Consider the following 24,953-nt stretch of genomic DNA (forward strand, 5'->3'; position numbering starts at 1 on the left):
ATATTCATTACAAAATGTTAATATTCATATTACATTGTAGACTTGAAGTCAGCATCCAGCCACTATAATCCTGCATCAAATTACAACTTCACTTTCCAAACAATGAAACAGTAATATAAAAGTTTTGATTTTATATAAAAGCTTCCTATAATAAAACCATTATTTTGCGCATCACTAAGGAAATAAACTGTCTTTAAACAAATCACATAGCTTACTGATATTTAACTGGCAGTTTCTGTTTTTTTAAAACCCAAGAAAACAACATTTAAAAAAACGATGATTTAAAGTATACATGTCAGTGCAGCATCCATTTATCAGATGTTTGGTAATAATATAAAAAAAATTAACGGCAACCTTAAAAATGCCTCTACTATGGAATTCAGTGTAGATTTTCTTATGCTTAAGGAATTATAAGCATAAGAAATGGAGAATAATATACTGTAAATGGAGAATAATATACTGATAAAGTAAAGCAAACTGTGAAAAGTTGATCCTATTGCCAATTATTGCCACTACTACAATATCCATTCAATTTATAGCTGTTTTGCCATATAATCTGAACTGCCTGATTATAAAGCCCATTGTCACGCGGGGTGTCAGGCGGGATCCCATCTGGGGTCTCTAGTCCCACTCCCCATATAAGAATGCAGGACATGGTGAGGCCAAAAAGGAACACCCACGGAGCCATAGTAGGGGAGTCATATCACTACATTCTCGCTGGCTGCTGGGTTGGAAACACAGGAAGCAGGAGCCACATTATCCCCAACCTGCCGTCCACTTTTCTGCAATCCGCAACCTGCACTCCACCACTTGCTAGCTCAGCCACCATATTCTCGCTAGCCCCCATTTTTTGCTAGCATAGCCACAGCAGTTATATTAGTGGCCAATGGCTCACTGGTTACAGCTGATGGCCAACTAGCCCCAGCTGATGGCCATCCAATCACAGTTGATGGCCATTTACCACCTGAGCCAGCACCTTTCCACATGAGGCCGACAGCCTGGAAACTGCACTCCTGGCTCTGTCCCCACACCCATACATTTGCAAAATCATCTATGATTTTCACTGTTTTTCAGCTCTTTTGTTTTGTAATTTTTCTTGTGATATGAACATAAATATAACACCTCTGTCCACAAAACATTCAAAATACAATCTAATTCTGTCCCAAGTTTCCTTCTCTATGATTTCCTGCCTGACTTACAGAAGCAAAGTCTCTGCCCTTTTTGTACCACATCATCCCTGGGCACCTACATCTATCCTAACATTTAACCATACAGAACAACTATTTGTTTACAATGGCTATTGCTACTTCTAGGTTATAATTAAATTATTCACTGTCAGCCATTTATCAGGCTTTACTCTACGCATTTTGTAGTACTGCTTCACAGCACAAGTATACAAAGTAAGAATTATCATCACCATATGAGGAAATAGGTTTAGTGATATTAATTAGCTACCCACAAGTAAATGACAGAACTAAATTTCTACCACTATAGTAACTAATAAGTTGAAACTGTTCTGAACTATAAGAAAATAATTTTATGAAGACTTAAAACTGAAAATGAAATAAAGATGGTGCAGAAAATGTAACTGCAAATATTCTAAACAAAATATTAGCTTACTGGATCCATCTAAACATAAACTATAAGCAAGTAGACTTTATTCCAGGAATGCAAAGTGGTTCAATTGTTAGAAAAATCTAGCAACATAATCTACTCTCAAAAAATTAAAGGAGGAAATGTCTAATGTACAGATATGATGGCTACAATGGAACAGACACGGTGAACAAAAGGCTTCAAACATGAAGAAAAAGCCAAGTCATTAGCAGTCTCGGGCTCTTAACATTATAAAGCTGCTGATTCCTACAGTGGGAGTGTGTCAGATGAAACAAATAGACCCACTTGGTCTCTGTCACTGTAGTAGGTTTTGATATTTGAGCTGAATACATATATTCATGAATGTATAAATGTCATAAAATATAAAAATGGGCATGAGAATAATAAAGACCAATTATGTTATATTTATGATATTGGTTATCAGAGACTGAGCAGGGAGTTCTGACCATACAGTAAAATTTTATTTCTTAAGAAGAGAATCTGAAGGAAAGATAGCCAAGTGTTAAGCTTAATGGGGAATACAAATGCAGGTATTTGTTATATTTCTTTTTATCAGTCTGAAATATTTCATGAAAATTGATAATATAAAAAGCCGTAACTTTTATTTTTTACTGAATATAACAAGAATATATATAGTACATGTACAGCTCAAAGAAGTATCACAAAATTAACATACGTATGTAATTTGGGTAATTACTTCCAGTTCTTCCAGAAACAATATTATCGGCTCCCCAGAAACTTCTCCTACACCTACTCCCAGGCATTGTTAGCCTCCTTCCTCAGAAAAGAAGCTACTTATCCTGACTTCTGAAAACAGAGATTAATCATGCCTAGTTCATATAATCTGTTCTTTTGTCTTTGGCTTCTTTCGGTCAACATTGTAAGATTCATTTACAATGTTACATGTAGCTATGGTTCCTTATTGCTACAAGATAGTCTATATATTATAATCTATCTATGCCATTATTGACAGTGAATTGGGTTGTTTCTACTTTAAAGCTATTACAAATAACGTCCCCCATGGATTGTGTACATGTGCAGACAGTTTTACTGGGTATTTATGTACATATTACTGGGCAATATATACCAAGATTTAAAATTTCACTTGTCCAACCAAAGTAGATATTACCAAACAATTATTCAAAGCAGTGGTGGCAATTTACTCCGCCAGCAGTGGATGAGAATTCTTTTTTCACATTCTTGAACCTGAGCAACAACTGGTAAATAAGTCTTTTTAATTTTGACCATTCTTACGGGTATGTAGTGGCATTGCCCTGATTATAAGGCTGGGCACTTTTTAATGTGTATTCGCCATTCGGTTATCTTCTGTAAACTGCTTGTTCAATGCTCTTGCTCATTTTTATATAGGATCATCTGTCCTTTCCATATTGATTTGTAGAAGTTCTTATTTAACGTAGAGACAAGCTCTCTTTTGGGTTATATATTTGGAAACTATATTCTCCCATTCTATGACTTTCCTTTTTACTCTCAAATAAAAACTATCAGTTTTAATATAATCAATTTACAAATCATTCTCCTTATGAGTAATTACTATTTTGTTTAATAAATTTTTCCATATACAAAGATCATGAGGATATTCTTCTACATTATCTTTTAGAAGATTGTTTTGAGCTTCATGTTTCATTTTATAAGGTGCTTACAATTATCTGTATAGGTACTTTTTTTTTTAAATGTATATCCAGTTGATCCAGAACCATGTACTGAAAAATTAGCCAGGTATCACGACTTCATGGCCTTTGTGATAAAATAAGTGCCCTACTATCTGTGGGTCAGTTCTGGACTCTATTCCATCCCACTAGTCTGTCTATGCTTGGACCAACACCTCACTGCCTAAATTACTGATCTTTATAAGTCTTCATATCTGGTAGAATAAGTTTTCCCTATTTACTTTTCAAGGTAGACTTGGTTGGCTGCTGTTTGCCTTTGAATTTCTATATAATTTTCAGATTATCTTGTCAGTTTTACAGACAAACACACACCCTCAAAACACGAGCCTGCTGAGAATTTGACTGGGATCACATTGAGTATGTAGACCCATCTGGATAAAAGTATCTTTATAATAGTCAGTGTTACCCTTTGTATAGCATTCTATTTATTTAGGTCTTTAACTTTTCTCAGTAGCATTTTAGTTTTTCATAAGGAAATCTTGCTCATCTTATGTTAAATTCACTCTAGGTATTGGATGATTTGTTTAAGGCTTTTGTAAATTACATTTTTAAAAACGTGCTGCTGGTAAGTAGAAATAAAATTGATTTTTATGTTAACCTTGCTAAATTCATTTTCTAAAGACACATTCATGTGAATAATGTCAGTTTTTCAAATCGTTATACTCTTTCTTTTTCTTGCCTTATTATATTAGCAAGTACCCTCAGTACAGTGAGAAACAAGTGGTGGTAGGCATCCCTAATGCCCTGTTTCAGAGAAGCTTTTTCAGCACTGAGTCATTAAATGATATTTGCTCTAGGTTTGTTTAGTAAATACTTTTTATGAAACTAAGGAAGTTCCCTTCTATTCCTAGATTGCTAAGAATTTTTATCATAATTGGATTTTAGTCATAAAATGCTTTCCATCATCTACTGAATATTCATGTGATTTTTAAACCTTACTACTTTACATGAATCACACTATTTTCCCAATTTATTAATCCAATAATTAACATTTTGTGCACTCAAGTGTGCTTGTGTTCCCTCTCTCTCACACACGTGAAACGTGTGTTTTTTTACTGACCCATTTGACAGTGTACTGCAGTCTTCATGCTACTTCACTATAAACACTGCAGCATGCAATCTTCTAAGTTTAGATATCTGCTCAAATAGCCACAATGCCATTATCTTATCTAACAGTACCTAAAGACTCTCAGTATATATTCAAATTTCTACAATGGCCCCAAAAAATATCTTTATAATTTTTTGTAATTCAGGATTCACTCAAGGATAGTACATTACATTTGATTATTATATGCTTATAACCTCCTTTAATCTATAATAATATCCTTATACCTTTTTAAATGACATGTGAAATTCCCCAGTGAAGTCATCAAGGCATATAGATTTCTTTGTGTGAAAGTCTTTAATTACAGATTCAATTTCTTTAGTAGTTAAATATTCAGATTTCCTATTACCTCTTTTGCTTATTTTAGTCATTTTGTCATCTTAGTCTTTTAATCTGTCAAAATCTCTGCTCATCTTCTCATCTTCCTTTTCTCTATCTGGCCTTTTCTGGAATAGATAGCCATCTCCAGGAAAAAGTGGCCAAAATGCCAGGATCACATTTTCTGGGTTTATTTCTGGACCCAGATCTTGGCCCCGTACTTCCCCATTGTTTTGGAAGTACTCTGATGCAGTCAAACAGTTTTATATTCTACAGTTTTTCTAGCTAACTGCCCTGTTTACCAATTTATGGGAAGTGGAACTCTGAACTTTTTCAGAATCAACAATTTTCAAGATAGCTATTTTTCACAAATACTCCTGAAAAACGTCCTGCCCCATCCAATACACAACAGGCCTTTATTATTCTAAATGCCTACCCTTACTTCCATAGACAGAATTTCCAGGTCCTGCTAATTTCTTCATGTGCTCTTTCTCTAAGTCATTGCTTTATAAACTGCTTCCCACCCTTGGTTTTGATTCCTCACTTTTTTCATGCCAAAATCTTATTTCCTCAACAACTCAAAAAACATAATAGATCACGAATTCCCTAAACCACACGCTACATGTATAAGTCATTCCTGTCCAACCTACCTTTGGATTCATACATTTAAAAGAGAGTTATTAAAGATAAAATGCATAAAGATATTAAAACCCAAATAAAGCAGAGGTTGTAAATTAGAGAAGGCAAAACAAACACGTCTGTGGCAAAAGAATTTGAATACTGAAAAAAAAACTAGTTCAGTTCTAGTTGAGTCCTGACCTGTACCCAGACCAAAGTAAAACCATTAGACCACTGTGTTGTGGCCCTGGGTGAGAGATTTCCTTAACTGATTAGGGAACTGGTGGGTCTTTCTATTGACCTTTCCATCATTCTTGATTTCCATCCTAGTTTCTACCTATACTGTGAAAATCTTATCAACTTCCTAAAACGGTAATTTAAAACTCTGAGTAACAGAGACACACGCCTAATACAAGATACATTTTTTGATTGCCACTCTCAATCTTGACCTCTTTATTTTCAAAAATGTTTTTATTTGAAGCACATAACCTGCTCAAAGAATGCAGGTTAATATGACTATGTTTATTTTTTAAAATCCGTAAAGGAGACTGACTATAGTCAGTATTTGGATAAACAAAGATTAAGGATTAAGAATAGTATTTTTAAGTAATTTATAATACTTTCTCCCCAAAGTTAAGTTTTATTATTACAATAATCTAGAGGGGAGAATAAAAATAAATGTAAATAGATATGGGACTATATTAAATATAAATCTGAGAGGAAAAAATACTTAAAAAAAAAAAAAGCTGCCAGTTGCAAGACATGTCAGCATCAGAGGTAGCAAAAACCATATGGGACTTTTAGTTGTATTCTCAATACTTTATTTATCGAACACCTACTGTATCCCTTGCACCATATTAGGCACTGGAGTACAAAGACACTGTGATCTCTGGAATCCCCGTATCGTTAAGGTACTCACAGTCCATCTGGGAGGGGACAAGTATAAACTCTTATCCAAACAATGAGGAAGTACTCTAAAATAAGTATGGAATAGATGATAACCTAATGGAACACTGTCTACTAAAATTAGAAAGGAATTACAGAGGACAGGAATGAAGCCTAAGCCATTTCTTCAGAGATGAGAAGCACTTCAGATGAACACAATGGGGAAAGTTATTTTAACATACAAATGACAAAGAAAAAAATCCAGTAAGCACTGTTGAGAAAATTAGTAAACACTGTATATGTTAAGAGTAAAGGTTGCGTGTGACAGAATGGAAAAGAGATGAAAAGGTAAATTGTCCCAATTCACAAAGAAACTTTTCTTATGCCCATTCTAAGGAATTTGATCTAAAGAATAAGCTGTGAACAAAAATGAGCTTTGCTTTGCTTTTTACAAAGAGCAGTCTAGTCACAGTGACCGAAGTTAAAAGAGAAAGGAAGTCTGAGGCAATAGGCTACTGCAGTAGTTCAGACATGAGATGGTAAAAGCTTAAGCTGAGGCCATGGTAAGTATGTAAAGGGAGTGAATTTAAGAATAGCTGAAAAGTAGACTAACAGAATGACCTCTACTACAAGGAAAGGAAAGAATTTAGGACTTCCATCATGCTTCCATTTCAAAATTTGGGTCCAGGCCTACTTTGACCACAAATCAACCATAGGATTCATTTAACCTTTATGAGCCCTGTTTCTTTACACACAAAATGAAGGGATTGGACAAGATGTTCCCTGATGTCCCCTCCAGCTTTAAATACTCATTACTCTGACTACTCAATATATTGGTCTTAAATACCTCATACTGTTATATAATACTCAATAGAAACATAAGCGATTGTTCTTTTTTATTCTCCTATTCTACCTTTTTAATACACTAACACCAAAAATATCTGTGGTGCAAAAGCAGTATAAGAGAAATCACAAAGACGTTTTTACCAGGACATTAATCTTTTCAAAGCTGCTAGTTTTAATTATATTTCCAGTATCAGCAGTATTTTTATACTCTAACCTCTGACTACAACAAGAAAAGGAAAGAATGTATGATTTCAGAAAGAGTAGCTGACTACTAGTCAACTATTCTCTAAAGCTAATAGTTATTCAACTGAAACACAGCATTGAAAAGTAGATATAATAGAGCAGTCACGTAACTCCAGCCCTAAGATTTTATCTGTCATGAAAAATATTGTTTTGAGACATTACATATCAAAATAATACATTCCTTAAACACATCAGTCAACAGATTAGTCTCCGAATATGAAGATATGCTTAATAAGAGCTTTTTTAATAGCTTTAATCAACAGGCAAAACTCCTAAGTTTATGTTTAATCACTGGTTTTTAAAACAATAATGTTTGACTTACAGATATTCAGGAAGTAGTCTAAAGGGTAACTTTTTCTTTTTTAATCTTAATTTCCACATCATTTATATAAAGAAATAGTTTATAGTCACAGTACTGAATAAGTTCAATATTTTATTACTGTTTTTGTTAAGTATCCTAAACAAAATATGCCAAGCACTACTCTAAGAACTGGGGATGGAGTGTTGAACAAGAAAAATAAGATCCTCTTCTTATGAAACCTACATCCTAGTAGCAAAACACAGGCAATAAACAAACAGGTAAATATCAGATACTGATAAATGTTATGGAGAAAATGTTACCAAGGGTTATAAGATACAGAGTGACTGGATAACAACTTAAGATTGGATGGTCAGTGAGGGTCTTGTTAAGGAAATAATTTCTTAGGTGAGTTCAGAATACCAAGAAAGGATAAGCCTACTCTAAGAGTATGATAGAAGAACATTCTCAGCACAGGAAACACTACAAAGACCCCAAAACAGGTACCAACTTGGTGGGTTTGAGGAAGTGAGACAAAGCTACGTGTCTGATGCACAATTAGTGAGGGCAATTATGTGTGGCATACAGAGAGAAAGGTGGAGGTCAAATTATACAGGGCCAGAGTATATCACTTTGAACTCTTTGTAGGTACAAACCTGAATTGGAAAAATTCAGAATTACAATAGTGTTAACTATGCTTTTTAGTTATCAGTCTGAAATGCGATGACAAAGGTCAATGAACAAATTCACATGTTTTACGTAGGGGCTTTGTTTTATTTTGTTTGGTTTTGAACCTTCGCAGAGTAACCTGTGGTAGGTAGACAGTATTACAATCTCTAAGTATAATTTCCTTCAAATACAAGCAATCAATGAGAATGTGAGTACACACACATGGGAATGTGAAGTTGGAGTTGAAGCCAAGTTCAGCCTCAGTGTTGCCCCTCACTGTGTCCTAGGTGGCATGGCTTTTAAGGTTTCTTCGAGCTATATTAAAATTTTAATTTACCCAATCGTTATTTCAAGCAAGAGTGGTTTTCAAACTCTAAATTCCTATGAATCCCTCATGTTTGATTGTATTACTAGAAGTAAAATTACTAGTTTACTTCTGCCTCCCTGACTCTATCTTAAGCTCCTCGACAGATAAGACGGTCTTTCATAATTATGAATACTTGCCTGGAAATTTTGGCCTTTCACTCTATAATACATCATTTAAAAGAAATCTATTTTTCATTGGGTCTCTAAAAAAATAAATGAATAAAACAAAACTATACCTATTTGTTTTGCAGCCTGCAATATATCTTTTAAGTCTTCATTTACACTTTGCATTTCACTCTTCTCCAGTTTTTCATTCAAAAATTTTACTATCTTCTTCCATGTTAAGTCCAAACCTATAATTTGTTCGTGAAGTTTAGACCGCTTCACCTGAAACACAAAGCATAATAATGGACATATTGCTTAAAGATTTTCTCAAACCCATCATTATTGCACATATTTTGCATTACATTATACAACTTGGCACTATCCACAAGAATTGAAAATTGTATCTATTCACATCCAAATTTACAGCTCCCAGGAGCCTTATTTAAATAAGATTTAAAAGAATCTTATTTGTTTAAAAGATATGCTTAATAAGAGCTTTTTTTACAGCTTTAATCACAATGAATAAACATGAAATTATTTGCATATAACAAAGTAAAAAGCAAAAAGTCCAATATTCGGATAACAACAGCTAATATCCCACATACCTCTTTTTAATTTTCTGCTTTGTTTTTAACAAAGCTTAGATTATATTGTATATAAGAGCTTTATGTCATGCTTTTTGCTGAAAGACATTTAAAGAAAATTAGATGCCTATGATGAGTTCAATATATTCCAATCAGCATTGCTTTCCTAAGTATGATCCTAGAACAGGTTAGGCATCCAGGAGATTCTTATCTACATACAGTCTCTTCTTAAGACTATAAATCTTTCTATTTTCAAGAACTGACACAGAAAGCAATAATTTTTTTACTTCATAACACTGGCCTTGATCCATGGATTAAACTTCATGAAACTTCTGACCAAATGAAAAAGTAGTGAGTCAGACAGAAAACTGATTGTCCTCTTGGTTTTAACAATGATATTGTATAATTCACTATTACTTCCTTTTCTCAGTTTTCTAATTTAAAATGGAACTAATTAATCTGGGTTTAGGGGGAGGAAAATGGGCAAGTGTAGAGATGAAACAAAATTAGCTATAAATAGAATTAAGTTGTTACAAGTGTCACAGTACATAAAGGTTCATCTTACTTTTCTCTCTCTTTTGTATATGTTGACTATTTCCCAAGATAAAAATTTAAATTAAAATGAGGCTCATTATATCTGCCACTGTCTTCCCTCAGGCAAGAAAAAAGTTTTAAAGCCTACAAGAATAAATAAAATGACATGGGTAAGCATGTAGTCCCGTATGCACTTTCAAGTTTTAAACTTTTCTGTTGAATCTCTAATATAAAAGCACCTGTAAAGGGAATCTGTAGGTGAGGAGAGGAAGTAATTCAAGTTTAAGATAGCAATATTTATTAATGATATAAAATATATACTTATTTTAATTGCTGTGAAAATGCAAAACATCTCACATCATAAAGAAGGTTAACTGTCTTGTGTGTAGCAAAAACTCTATCATCACCGTTAGAGGAAAAACCTACCTAAAGACTTATAAATCCTTTCTTCATAGTCTCAATCTTGAAGTGAAATTATTAATTGTGAAACTGCATAAGGGCTTAAAAAATAAAATTCCAACCTAGTAGGAAATAATGTTAATATTCACAGTAGAGTCAAATAAAGAGTCAGCAAAGTAACTGTTGTTTTTTAAAAAAACAACATGGGCCAGTTCCTACATATACTACACTTGGCTCATTACTTTATATGTAAAGTTCACATACCTTCAGGATTATAAAGTCCACAACCAATTATAAGGACCAGACAAAATTCAATTATGAGACCAACTGAGTGTAAGAGAGTAAAATTCGTATTTCCCATGTTTCTGCCCATTAAATAAGGAAGATGTGGTATATATACACAATGGAATACTATTCTGCCGTAAGATGAAATAGTGCCATTTGCAACAACATGGTTGAATCGAGATTATCATGCTAAGCAAAATAAGTAAAACAGAAAAAGTCAAAACCCATATGACTTCACTCATGTGGGATATAAAACTGAAAGCAACAAAGGAACAAGACAAACAAACAAACAAAAACACACAGCCACAGACAACAGTTTAGTGGTTACCAGAGGGTAAGGGGGGAGGGAAAGGTGGTAGAAGAGGGAAAAGGGGGTCAAATCTACATTTAGTGATAGGAGAACTGACTCTGGGTGGTGAACACACAATGCAATATATAGGTGATGTTTTATATAAATGTACACTTGAAACCTGTAATAATTTTACTAATGAAGATCACCCCAACAAATTTAATACAAAATAAAAAATATATTAAAAAATAAGTATTTTACCAGAGACCTAAAAACTTAAATGATCCAGAGGTAAATTAACAGATTAAATTAGAAAATTAACTGGGGCAAGAACCTTAGCAACTGAAAAATTAACAGAGGATTCAACATTATAGTTCTGATTATTCTCTTTGACAACATAGTCATTATGTGCTTAAGATAAATAGTCCCATTAGGAAACTTCAGTATACTCATTCTCCTTCTTGGCAGAACACCAAACAATATTAAAATATACCATTTTAAGCACACAGAACTGAGAAAAAGAATGTCAAATATGTGTCCGTTTCCTATGATGGTATTCATCTGAAAAAGCTTACCTTTAAGTCAGCCACTTCTTCATTATAATTATCTTGCTTGGTGACATTTGAAAAGGAGCGCAAGGCTCCTGTGAGACGAGGTAAAGTCATCTATTACTCAATCAGTGATCCATACAATGAGAAACCTGAAACTGAAACAAAACAAGATAATATTTATATATTCGGAGGAGGCGGGAGTGGTAATCAAATTCAAAACATTGATCTGTACAAGACAAAAAAGAAACCAATTAGTTAAAACGCAATTGCTACCAATGTTGAAAAATTCTCCTGACACCTTTTCTACCCATGAAGTTTTTTTCATAACACACTGGCTGTGTTTGGAGAAAGAAAAAAGAAACAACAAAAAATACTTGTGTGTGGGTATTACTAAAACATTCCTTAAATGAGTTCTACAGATTTCTAAGTACAGGCCTCACAAATTGTGTTACTAATAACACAGAGAGAGGAAAGCACTTGCCCTTTTCTGTTTTAGGCTCACTGATTTCACCTCACATTCTTCTTCAAGTACCAAGCATGTTTCCACCTAAATGCAGTTGGATTAGTGGTTCCCTCTGCTTGGATTGATCCTCTGATGTTCATGGCAGCTGACTGCTTGACACACAGGTCTTGGCATAAAGAAAAGCTCCTGAGAGGGGCTTTTCTTGACCACTCCATGTAAGACATGCAGCTTCTCAGTTACCGTCTATCAAAGCACAAAATTTCAATTCTCTTTATAGCATTAGTTAACATTTGACATTTACTTATTTATTCACTTATTTATATGTTGTGTCTCCCAACAAAGAGTAAGGTTCATAACAACAACAAAAAAGACCTTTATTTCACTGATCTCCCCTAGCAAAAAGAACAGTACTGAGATATTTTTGGCACTCAATGATTATTTGTTAAATAGTAAAAGGGAGAAAACAAGATAATGGTAACAGGAAGACTGAAGATGACAGGAGAGGAAAGAATTAAAGCAGCTGAGGGAAGGGAGAACTCTCAGGGAAAGAAGTCAGATGACCTGATCTCATCTCCTTGTTTACATGCTGACAACTAAACAACTAGCCTCTGGCAAATAGACTAATAATATTTACTCTGAGGGGAGTCCTTATCTATGGAAAACTCTTAGAGGTTATCCTCGTTTAAGACGACTTATTTTAACAAAACTACAATTTACAGGTTTATAAGGCACGGCTCCCTGGAGGAAGACGCATAAGCTATACAAGTCTCTAGGACAGTTCTCAAGTAGGGATGATTTTACTCCCAAGGGACATTTGGCAATATCTGGTGACATTATGAGTTGTCACAACCGGTGGGGGCAGTAATGCTGGCTTCTGGTGGGTATAGGAGGCTGCTGAACATCTTATAATGCAAAAGACAGCCTCCCCACCACAAAGAATTATCTAGCCTAAAATGTGCAGAGTTTGTGAAATCCCACTCTAGAATTAAAAATAACTCTAGAGTTAAACATCTAGAGATGTTTTATAACCCAGGCACTTCCCACAGTGTGAAGTGACCCACGAACCTCAATTAAGAGACCTCACTGACTACTGAGTCAAAGACAGTGTGACCAACGTGGCAAGGAAAGAACTAGGAGGGCCATGTAGAATGTCTCAGACCATTCCCTGCTTCTGTACTTCTTGATTACTTATATCCTTTAAGTTACTGCAAAGTTTAATACTTGGAAAAATTTCTGACTCCAAACATCAAAGACCAACATCAAAGTGAAAATTCAGTAATTGATCAATTGCTGATAGGTCAAACTAACAACAACAATTCAGTAAACATATAAGGGACTTGAACGGTGAAATTAGTAAGTTTAGTTTAATGAGCATATACAGAAACCTGTACAACCTGTATTTAATAATTAGAAAATACACATTCTTCTCAAGTACATTAGCAATAGTTTAAAACGGTCTATGTACATTAACAAGGCCGTAAAGCAAATCTCAACAAATTCCAAAGAATAAGAAGCATATAGATTTGGGCTCAGCAAAATTTTCCTGTATATGTATATATGTTACATGTATATGTAATTATATAATATATAATTATATAACATATATGTGCAATTATATGTAATATATAATATATATATATATATATATAAGAGCGAGAGGGAGAGCCAGAGCGAGAAAGAGCGAGAGCCAGAGCGAGAGCGAGAGAGCGAGAGAGAGAGCGAGAGAGAGAGCGAGAGAGAGAGCGAGAGCGAGAGCGAGAGCGAGAGCGCGAGAGCGAGAGCGCGAGAGCGAGAGAGAGAGAGAGAGAGAGAGAGAGAGAGAGAGAGAGAAAGAGAAAGCGCAAGAGGAATTTTAGGTTTGACAGCCCACCACGCAGTCTCCGCCACATATTCTTTGCTTTACTATTCTTTTTTTAACAATACTTTTAAAGTTCAAAAATCATTCCAGGGCTCAGGGTGACCACATTAGTTTGCTGACCCCCAAGGAGGTCATATTTTCTGAGCAAAATCAAATTAGATTAGAAATCAGAAACAAGAAAGATAAAGCAAAAAACATACATGACTGCCTTGCAATTCAGTAAGGAAATGATATCAGAATGGCTGCGGAGGAAAAAAAAAACAGTTGAATTCTCTGTGTCACACTAAAGAATTTCAATCAGGAAAGTAGAATGATCCAGTTTAAATTTCAACTACCTATTGGGGTTGAATCTTGAAGAGCATTTCTGGAAATGAGATGATTCAGAGAATAATGTCTGGACTTTCCTAGATAACATACTTTCTGGAACATTTGCAAGAAGAAATCAAAGCAGGAGTCAGTGGAGAGCACAGAGAAGAGATTCTCAAGTTTTAGTACGCATCAAAGTCAGCTGGAGAGCTTCTCAAGTTGCTGAGCACCACCACCCCATTTTCTGATTCATCCCCAACTTTCTGATTCAGTAGATCAGATGGCAGGCACTGAGATGGGGCCCTGTCAAGATCAGAATTCAGAAAACATCAGCATTGTACATATAATTCACCATTTTACCACTTTAAAAGGGGGTGACATTCCATGGTAAATCCTAGAGAAATTTTACCTTTTTTTCCTTACTTATATTGTACCTTATTGCTACCAATTGGTTAATGCTGTGGAGTCACATCACAGGCACATTTAGTTACTGAATCAAATACAATAGGCCAAATAAAAGGTATAGACAGACAAAAACAATACGGGTGATTCTGCCCCCTATTTCGCACAGTGAATACATTTTCTGGAGTAAATGGGGGATAAGAAACAAGAATATGGTGCTCCCTTAATCTGTTTCAATCATCACATGCATCTCAAACTGTGAACATATTGCTACATTGCATGACTCCAATGTTTAAAACTATGTTCTAAAACTATGTTTTGGAAAGAACTATGTTCTTTCTTAAAAAAACATACAACATGGCAATCAAACACAAGCCAACTTTTTCACCTGGTTCATCTGAAGAAACTGTGATACAATCCAAGTCTGGAGGAAAAACATGGCTGCGTAGGACATAATGAGAGAGACACCATGGTGTGGCAACCTGGTGTCCTCCTGAGGGATGTTCAAGGGAAATTTTAATTATTCATTTTTTCCACCCAACAAGTTCACTTTAGATCCTAACTCATTCTTAAGCAAAAAGCAACTGCTCTTGAACAGTTTCCAATCAAATTAGGAAACACACTTGGAGCATGGAGAACAGGGAAAGCAAGGCAAAGATAAATACACACATATATACTTTTTATATAAATCAAAATATATAATGGTTTATTAAAAATAAAATTTACATGAGGTTCTTATTCTCTAATTTAGCCCCCCAACTACTAGCAACTATAAACTCAACATTTCCCACTCAAATGAGGGGAATAAACCTAGACAGGCTCATAATCATAAACCAAAATGTCTTTGTATTACAGAAGAGCCCCGCAGTTATATTAGTTTTACTTTTACAAACGGTAAGTTAAGCAAAGCTTGTCCTTTAAATGCCCTTGGAAAACAAGTAGCTAAAAAACATATCAGCACCAGATGAGAATAAGAATAGACAGAAAGAACATCCTACAAGGATCATACATTACTCTAGAGAACACATGGAGCAGACCCCTACATGCTGGGCAGTGCGTATTTTCTTTCTCCCCACACTGATCCAGTGGAACAGGTCCTGGCCCAGATTATCTGAGCAAGGAAAAACTCTCATTCCACCCCAGTTTATGGGCCTCTGAAAAACAGACCCAAGAAATTTATGCCTGTCCCTTAATAAGCCTTGAAAAGATTCATCTGAATTGAAACCGTGAATAACTCCCTTCAAGAGGTGCCCCATACACCAAACCAAAACTCTAGCGACGCTCTGGAACCAGCCTTAGCTGTTTAGAGAAAGGGTTTTCCTGACCTTGTACACTGATTTCTCTGCACCACAATTACATGGAGCACCATTACATTCCTGAATATGAGCTCTGCAACTGGTGACCCTGTAAAATCTAAATCAAGGGTTTACACCCAAACAATTAGAATTATATACTCCAAGTCCCAAAAACATATTTATCAAAGGGTATGACGGCCTTAATCTTCACTTATTATTGGTTTGTGCATAATAGGAGAAATTCTTCAAAAGTCCTACCATTGCCACTATGTAAAAGAAGTTAGTTGGCACACGTAGGTAATAGCAGATGACATCTCTCTACTTTGCTCTCCCAAGTAGAGAAAAACTAAACACTACAATCAGGACTCAAGTGAATTTATGTGCTGAGTAAGAAATATAAAAACAGATAATTCATTGGGCATCATGAATTAGGACAAACACATAAATAGCAAGAATTCTCTTGTGCTACAAGGCCCCACATCATGCTTTACTTGATCTTTCTGAAAGCATGTACTGCTGTGACCATTATTTAACATTCTCATGTGAAATGCTTGTTTCAATATTTATGAATAAAAACTTAACAACTTATAAAAGCAGGGTACTCTTTCCTTTATGTAAGTTATATCACTCAGAAGTGTACCTGACAAATATAGTCTACAAGAATGTTTTTTCTATGCTTTGCTCTAAGCTAGGAACTGTCACTTCCATATCAGACTCCATACTCTATTACAGCTTCCTAAACTGAAAGATGTTTGAAAGGATTAGGCCCATACTGATCATTCTTTCTTCTATTCGAACTTTTAAGCGATTTTTTCTCAGCAATAAATTATAGATGCTACAACTCAGAAGAAAAACAGGTGTTGTCAACGACACCTCCAACTTTTAAAATTGAATTACTGAAACACCATACTTCAAAATGCATCAAAAATTAGGAACGTATTTTTGAAATTCACTTTCTCTGATGTTTTTAAAATTACAGCACATGTTCTTAAATTTTCAAATTGTAATGTAATCGTATCTCTAAGGATTGCTAGTTAATTTTTACAGTGAAGATATTAGAAAATCACGTTGACTTTTTAGTAAAAATGAATCTGTATAGTCTGAACAATGATGTTTTTCAATGTTTATAAACTTTTCCATAAAATAACTGTCACTAACTCTGGATGTTGCTTTCTGATCTTAAAAAGTACTTTTTAAAAATTATCTGTACTGCCTAATGTCAGTAACGTTAACCAATTTAAGCACTTTTTTTGACGTTAAGTGATTTCCAAATAGTTGAAGATATCTGTCATCCTATTGTAAGTCTTTTCTTCACCAAGTTAATCAGTCCCATTTCTTTCCATCACCCCTCCTTATGCCTTGGTTTATATCCTGTCCCACAGAAATACATATAGAGAAACATGCATGAGAACTATATACACAAGCTTCAAATAGTAAATTGAGGGAGAGAAGATAGAAGTACAAAAGAAAAAAAATTAGCAATAGTTTTCAAAAGAGAAAGATCTAAAGCAAGTAGGCAAAAAATTAGTATTTGTTAAATCTGCACAACAATGTTCATTCCATTATTTTCTGAAATTTTCCACATTCTTGAAATATTCTATAATTAAAAGTTTTAATTACGCTTTAAACACTACCTGAAAATTCTGAGGCTTATAAGAGACTGAACATCTGAACAGTGAATATGTGGGTGCTTTTTAATATTGCCATCCACAGTGAGCATCTAGTCCATTTAACCCAAATCAGTTCTGCCATTCCAATCCAGTCTATCCTCCATCCTCCTTAGCATAAAAGATGGAAGCAAATTAGTTAAATAAAACCGATTTTCTCTTTTTTAACGTCCTAGCAATTGCCCCAGGAAACAGACTGAATATAGCTTAAAAATTGTTTCTGCTAAACTTAATGTTTCTCAAGAATATGCATCCCTGTTCTTACTAATTTTCTTTCATTTGTCCTTGGTTTGTGTACTCTCTCTGGTGCAATTCATATTCTTTAAAAATATCCAGGCATACCATATCAGTTTCTTAGGATACCTCCTCCTTCTTGATCATCAGAGTTGTGCGCGACTGACTATACTGTCAGGACTACGTTTTCAAGAGACCTAAACTCTGATAATTTACTTTGTGTTTATACTTTCAGATTAAGACTCATACAAACCTTTCCTCCAAATTACAGTTGCCAGATTTAACAGATAAAAATATAGGATACCAAGTTAAATTTGAATCTCAGGTAAACAACAAATAACATAGTATAATATGTCCCATTTAGTATTTGGGACATACTTGCATAGGACATACTTACACTAAAAAATTATTTGTGTTTACCTAAAATTCAAATTTAATTCTGCATCCTGTACTTTATTTGGTAACCCTACTCTGACATTTAAAAATCTGTTTTCCTTCACTCTCTGGCAAATATTGTATCTTCTTAAATGAGGGATAATAGTATGTAAGAGGTCTTCAATTTTGAAATAGGTACCAACTTTTTAAAAGTTTAAATGGGAAAAATGAACACAAAGTAAGATTAGACAAGTCCGGAGTGGTAATACACCTTAATAGACCATTTGTAAGGGCAGCGTCAAAGAATTGAGAAACAGCAGGTTGATCAGCATGAAAAAAAGGCAATTTCAAGATGGTAATTTAACCAAGGAATGCTGAAACCAAATTAATTCTCATAACCATCGGAAAAGGAGGTATTAACTGAAGTGTTCTTCATCCCCTTTTAATTCAGCTCTGTTAAAAATGTATATGCAGGTGGTAAAATGCCTTTTATCCATTCATTAGTTAATTCATTCAAGAAAAATTTATTCAGTGGGGATACAGTGATAATGTTGCTGGAGTAAAACTGCACCCTCTCTCCTTATCAGTAACATTTTCTTCTCTACTGGATCATTTCCTAAGCCTAAAAATATGCTGTAGCAGCTCCCATATTGAAAAATGTCTGCTGAATCCACAGCCCTCTTCAAGTAACACCCCACCTCTGGGCTCCCTATCTAGGGGAAAAATGCCAATCCCATCAGTCTTTTCTCTCCACTGTTCCACCAAAAGAGCTATTAAGATCACAAACAACCTCAACGTAGCCAAATGCAATGTTACTTTTCAGAACTTGTTCCATCCATGTCAGGAGTTTTCCACCCAGCCTTTCTAGATACAGCTGCTTCACTTGGCATCTAAGACACCAATGTCTTAGTTTTCCTCCTACATAACTAGCACTTTCCTCTCCAGTGGATTCCTCCTCATCCTCCTAGCCTTTAAACACTGCTGTGCCCCTAAACTCAGTGCTCAAACCTTTTCTCTAGCTAACCTCAGGTGATCCCTTTCTCAATGAATATTTGTATAATGGCTGGATAGATTGTGTTGAAAGGAAAGAAAAAGGGAGGCCAAAGCTACCTCCCCCCCCCCCCCGGCCCCCCCCCCCCCCGCCACACACACACACACCACACACACAGCAGTATTTCAGTGCCTGGATTCCCAGATATTTACTTTTTTAAAGTTTGTATCACCTTTATTTCAAGACTTCAAAAATATATTTTCACAGAATTAGTCTATTTATTTATTTATGTATTTATTTCAGTCCTTAAAAAAAAGATGAATAATAGCCAGCTTAGTAATAGATAGAGTTCACCAGATGGAGGAAAGAATCAGTGACATCGAAGATAGAAATCTGGAATGACATAGATCAAAGAAGAGAGAGACCTGAGAGGTAGAAGAATGAAGGACTCTGTAAGAACTTTCTGACCTCCATCAGGGGCATACCAGAAGGAGAAGGGAGAAGGGAACACAGAGGATATTCAAACAAGTAGTCAACGAGAACTTCCCAAACTTGTGGAAAGAAATGGATCCTCAAATCCAAGAAACAAATTACCTCCATCCCAACAGGACTTCTCCAAGACACATTGTAGTGAAGCTGTGAAAATTAATGACAAAGAAAGAATCCTCAAGGCAGCCAGGGAAAAGAAGACAGTAACCTACAAAGGAAAGCCATTAAATTATCATCAGATTTTTCAGCAGAAACTCTACAAACAAGTAGGGAGTGGAATCAAATATTCAAACTAATGAGGAGAGAAATTATGAGCCAAGAATGATACATCCAGCAAAGATATCCTTTAGATATGAAGGAGGAATAAAGAACTTTTCAGACATACAGAAGTTGAGGGAATTTTTTCTAACACACGGCCTGCACTACAAGAAATACTCAAGGAGGCTAATTCGACTGAAACAAAAAAGCAAAAGAATACAATATCACGAGTAGTATTATGAACAGTCAGAAGCAGGAAATGGCAACCCCTACACCAAACAGGACATTATACATTTAAACATAACATACAGGGTAAACAAGGAAAAAATAAATAAATAAAAAAGAGAAAAAAGACAACTTGCTATTGCAGTGCAGAATCAACTCACAGCATAAATAGGGATAATTTGTGACAATGAAAACATAAAATGGAAGAGGGTAAAGGCCTGAACTGGCACAAGGGAATGGATAAAGTAAGCATACTGAAGAAAATGGAATACTCTAAATATGAAACTTCTTTTACATAAACTTAATGGTAAACACTAAAAAAAAAAAAAAAAAACCTGAACTGAAATATGTAACATAAAAAAAGAAAAATGGAGGAAAAAAATCATAGAATATCACTGCACTGGAATAACAGACAGCAACAAAAAGACAAAGAAAACAATGGAGACACCATGCTACCAGAAAGCTAGAGATACAATGATAAGAAATTCTCATATATCAATAATCACCCTAAATGTAAATGGACTGAACTCACCAATAAAAAGGCACAGAGTAGAAGACTGAATTAAAAAAACTAAACCCAACCATACGCTGCCTCCAAGAGATACATCTCAGCTACAAGGATAAATACAGACTCAAAGTGAAAGAGTGGAAACTGACACCCCAAGCAAATGGTATTCAGAGAAAAGTAGGTTTATCCGTACTGATATCAGATGAAACAGACTTCAGGATAAAAAAGGTAACAAGAGACAAAGATACACATTTCATAATAATAATGGGGACTACACAACAAGACGACGTAATAATCATCAACACTTATGCTCTCAATCAGGGAGCACCGAAATATACTAAGCAACTACTAACAGAACTAAAGGGAGAAATCGACCAAACACAATTATAGTAGGAAACCTAAATACATCATTGACAGCTATGAATAGATATCATTGAAACAGCAAATATGAAATAGCAGCCCTAAATAACACATTGTATGAAATGGACATAACTGATATTTATAGAGCACTTCATCCTACAACACCAGATTATACATTCTTTTCTAGCGTACATGGAACATACTCAAGAATAGTCCCATATATTGGGACATAATACTAGCCTCAGCAAATTTAAGAAGATCAAAATCATCTCAAGCATATTCTCTGATCACAAGGCTTTGAAATTGGGTATCAATTGCAAAAAGAAAGCAGGAAAAACCACAAATACGTAGAGATTAAACAACATACTTTTAAAGAACAATGGGTCAAAGAAAAAATAAGAGGAGAGATAAAAAAATACATAGAAACAAATGATGATGAAAAGACACCAAAATTTTTGGGATGGAGCGCAAGCAGTTTAAAAGGGAAATTTATATCATTACTGGCCTATCTCTTTTTTTTTTTTTTTTTTAAAGATTTTATTGGGGAAGGGGAACAGGACTTTATTGCGGAATAGTGTGTACTTCCAGGCCTTTTTTCCAAGTCAAGTTGTTGTCCTTTCAATCTTAGTTGTGGAGGGTGCGGTCCAGCTTCAAGTTGTTGTCCTTTCAGTCTCAGTTGTGGAGGGTGCATCTCAGCTCCAGGTCCAGTTGCCGTTTCTAGTTGCAGGTGGCGCAGCCCACCATCCCTTGCGGGAGTTGAACCGGCAACCTTGTGGTTGAGAGGATGCACTCCAACCAACTGAGCCATCCGGAGGCAGCTCAGCTCAAGGTGCCGTGTTCAATCTTAGTTGCAGGGGGCACTGCCCACCATCCCTTGCGGGACTCGAGGAATTGAACTGGCAACCTTGTGGTTGAGAGCCCATTGGCCCATGTGGGAATCGAACCGGCAGCCTTCGGAGTTAGGAGCATGGAGCTCTAACTGCCTGAGCCCACCGGGCCAGCCCCGGCCCTATCTCAAGAAAGAAGATAAATCCCAGATCAATAACCTCAAGTTACACCTTAAGGAACTAGAATAGAAGAACAAATGAAACCCAAAGTCAGCAGAAGGAAGGAATAATAAAAATCAGAGCAGAACTAAATGAAATAGAGACAAAAAAGACAACACAAAAAATTAACGTGACAAGAACTGATTCTTTGAAAGGTTAATAAAATTGGCAATTCCTGGGCTAGACTCACTAAGATAAAAAGAGAAAAGACACAAATAATTAGAATAAACAAAATTAGATAAAAATAACCAAATAAAATTAGAAATGAAAGATGGGAAGTTACTGTGGATGCCCACAGAAATACAAAGGATCATCCAAGAAACTATGAAGGACTATATGCCACCAAATTCAATAACCTAGAAAAAAAGACACATTCTTAGAAACATATAGCCTTCCTAGGCTGAATCATGAAGAATTGGAAAATCTAAACAGACGATCACCAGTAAGGAAATTGAATCAGTCATTCAAAACCTCCCAAAAGCAAAAGTCCGGACCGAATGGCTTCACTAGTGAATTCTACCAAACATTCAAAGAGGATCTAATACCTGTCCTACTCAAACTCTTCCAAAATCTTAAGAAGATACAATACCTACCTAACTCATTTTATGAGGCCAACATTACGCTGATACCAAACCCTGGTAAGGGTAACACAAAACTAAGAAAATTATAGACCAATATCTCTGAGGAACACAGATGCAAACATCCTAACAAAATTCTAGCAAATCAAATGCAACAATGCAATTAAACAGATTATACATCACCACCAAGTGGGGTTCATCCCAGAAGCACAAGAATGGTTCAACATACGCAAATCGATCAATGTGATACACCAGATAAACAAAATAAAGACAAAAATCAGATAATTATATCAATAGATGCAGAAAAAGCATTTGACAAGATACAACACCCATCTGTAATTAAAACACTTAATAAAATGGGTATAGAAGGAAAATACCTCAACATGATAAAGGCCATATATGACAAACCCTCGGTTAATATCATAATTAACAGTGAAAAAACTGAAGCCCTTTGCTCTATGTTCAGGAACACGACAGGCTGTCCCCTATCACCTCTGCTTTTCTACATAGCATTGGAAGTCCTAGCCAGAGCATCAGGCAAGAGAAAGAAAGAAAAGGCATCCGAATTGGGAATGAAGAAGTTAAATTGTCACTCTTTGCAGATGGCATGATGCTATATATAGAAACCCTAAAGACTCCACCAAAAAGCTATTAGAAACAATCAATGAATACAGTCAAGTTGCTGGCTACAAAATCAATGTACAAAAGTCCATTGCATTCCTATATATTTACAATGAAATCTCAGAAAAAGAAAAAACAAAACACAATTCCTTTGCAATTGCAACAAAAAGAATAAAATACCTAGGAATAAACTTAATCAAAGATGTTAAAGATTTATATACTGAAAACTATAACACTTTTAAAAGAAAGTGAAGATACAAACAAATGGAAAGACATTCCATGTCATGGATTGGAAGAATCAACACAGTTAAAATGGCCATTTTACTCAAAGCAATACACATATTTCATGCACTCCCATCAAAATCCCAATGGCATTTTTTAAAGAAATAGAACAAAAAATCATCAGATTTGTATGGAACCACAAAACACCCCAAAAAGCCAAAGCAATCCAAAGAAAAAAGAACAATGCTGGAGGTATCGCACTCCCTTACTTCAGCTTGTACTACAGAGCAACAATAATTAAAACAGTATGGTACTGGCAGAAAAAAAGACACACAGGTCAATGGAATAGAACTAAGAACCCAGAAATAAACCCACATAAATATGGACAAATAATTTTCCACAAAGAAGCCAAAAACATACAATGGAGAAAAGACAGCCTATTCAATAAATGGTGCTGGCAGAATTGGAAAGCCACGTGCAAAAGAATGAAACTAGACTGCTATCTGTCACCATGTACCAAAATTAACTGAAAATGGATCAAAGACCTAAACATAAGATCTGAAACAATAAAATGCATAAAAGAAAACATAGGTACTAAACTTATGGACGTATGGTTCAAAGAGTATTTTATGAATTTGATCACAAAGGCAAGGGAAGTAAAGGCTAAAATAAATGAATAGGGCTATATCAAACTGAAAAGCTTCTACACAGCAAAAGAAACCATCGACAAAACAAAGAAGCAACCGAGTGGGAAAAGATTTTTGCAAACAACGCCTCCGATAAGGGGTTAATATCCAAAATATATAAGGAACTCATACAACTCAACAACAACAAAAAAAAATCCAAATAAAAAATGGGCAGAGGACCTGAAGAGACATTTCTCCAAAGAAGACATACAAATGGCCAATAGAAATACGAGAAAATGTTCAACATCACTAATCATCAGAGAAATGCAAATAAAAACCACAATGAGATATCACCTCACACCAGTTAGAATGGTTATCATCAACCATTCTACATCAACCATGGAGAGGCTGTGGAGAAAAAGGAACCCTCGTACACTGTTGGTGGCAATGCAGACTGGCGCAGCCGCTATGGAAGGCAGTGTGGAGGTTCCTCAAAAAATTAAGAATAGAATTACCATATGACCCAGCAATCCTTCTCCTGGGTATCTACCCAAAAAATCTGAAAACTTTTATCCGTTAAGATGTATGTGCTCCAATGTTCATTGCAGCTTTATTTACGGTGGCCAAGACATGGAAACAACCAAAATGTCCTTCAATAGATGACTGGATAGAGAAGCTGGTATATATACACAATGGAATACTACTCCGCCGTACAGAAAAGGTGAAATAAGTATCATTTGCAACAACATGGATGAATCTTGAGATTACTAAGCAAAGTAAGTCAGACAGAAAAGTTGAGACCATATGATTTCACTGATATGTGGTATATAAACGGAAAACAACAAAAGAAAACAAGACAAACAAATGAGAAGAAACAAAAACTCCTAGACCACAGACAATAGTTTAGTGGTTAATTACCAGAGGATAAGAGGGGAGGAGGGTGGTACATGAGGGTAAAAGGGGATGCAATATATGGTGCTAGAAAGAAAACTAACTCTGGTTGGTGAACACACAATGTGATATATAGATGAT

The 24,953-nt window shown here is 35.2% G+C and overlaps 1 protein-coding gene across 3 annotated transcripts in view; it reads right to left on the reverse strand.

Annotated features, from left to right (window-relative positions):
- The window catches only part of ASCC3 (activating signal cointegrator 1 complex subunit 3), a 288,105-nt gene that overhangs the window by 260,316 nt on the left and 2,836 nt on the right, over positions 1–24,953 (reverse strand). For 2 of the 3 annotated variants that reach the window (XM_033099394.1, XM_033099410.1), the window contains exons 2-3: positions 11,422–11,552; positions 8,887–9,037 (exon numbers count right to left, since the gene is read on the reverse strand). In XM_033099394.1, coding sequence (XP_032955285.1) covers positions 8,887–9,037; positions 11,422–11,511 — 241 coding nt within the window. In that variant the 5' untranslated portion in view covers positions 11,512–11,552. The remainder of the gene's footprint in view (positions 1–8,886; positions 9,038–11,421; positions 11,553–24,953) is intronic. The other variant, XM_033099400.1, reaches the window with a different exon arrangement.

Source organism: Rhinolophus ferrumequinum, chromosome 3 (assembly GCF_004115265.2).
Source record: "Rhinolophus ferrumequinum isolate MPI-CBG mRhiFer1 chromosome 3, mRhiFer1_v1.p, whole genome shotgun sequence".
Taxonomy (NCBI): Eukaryota; Metazoa; Chordata; class Mammalia; order Chiroptera; family Rhinolophidae; genus Rhinolophus; species Rhinolophus ferrumequinum.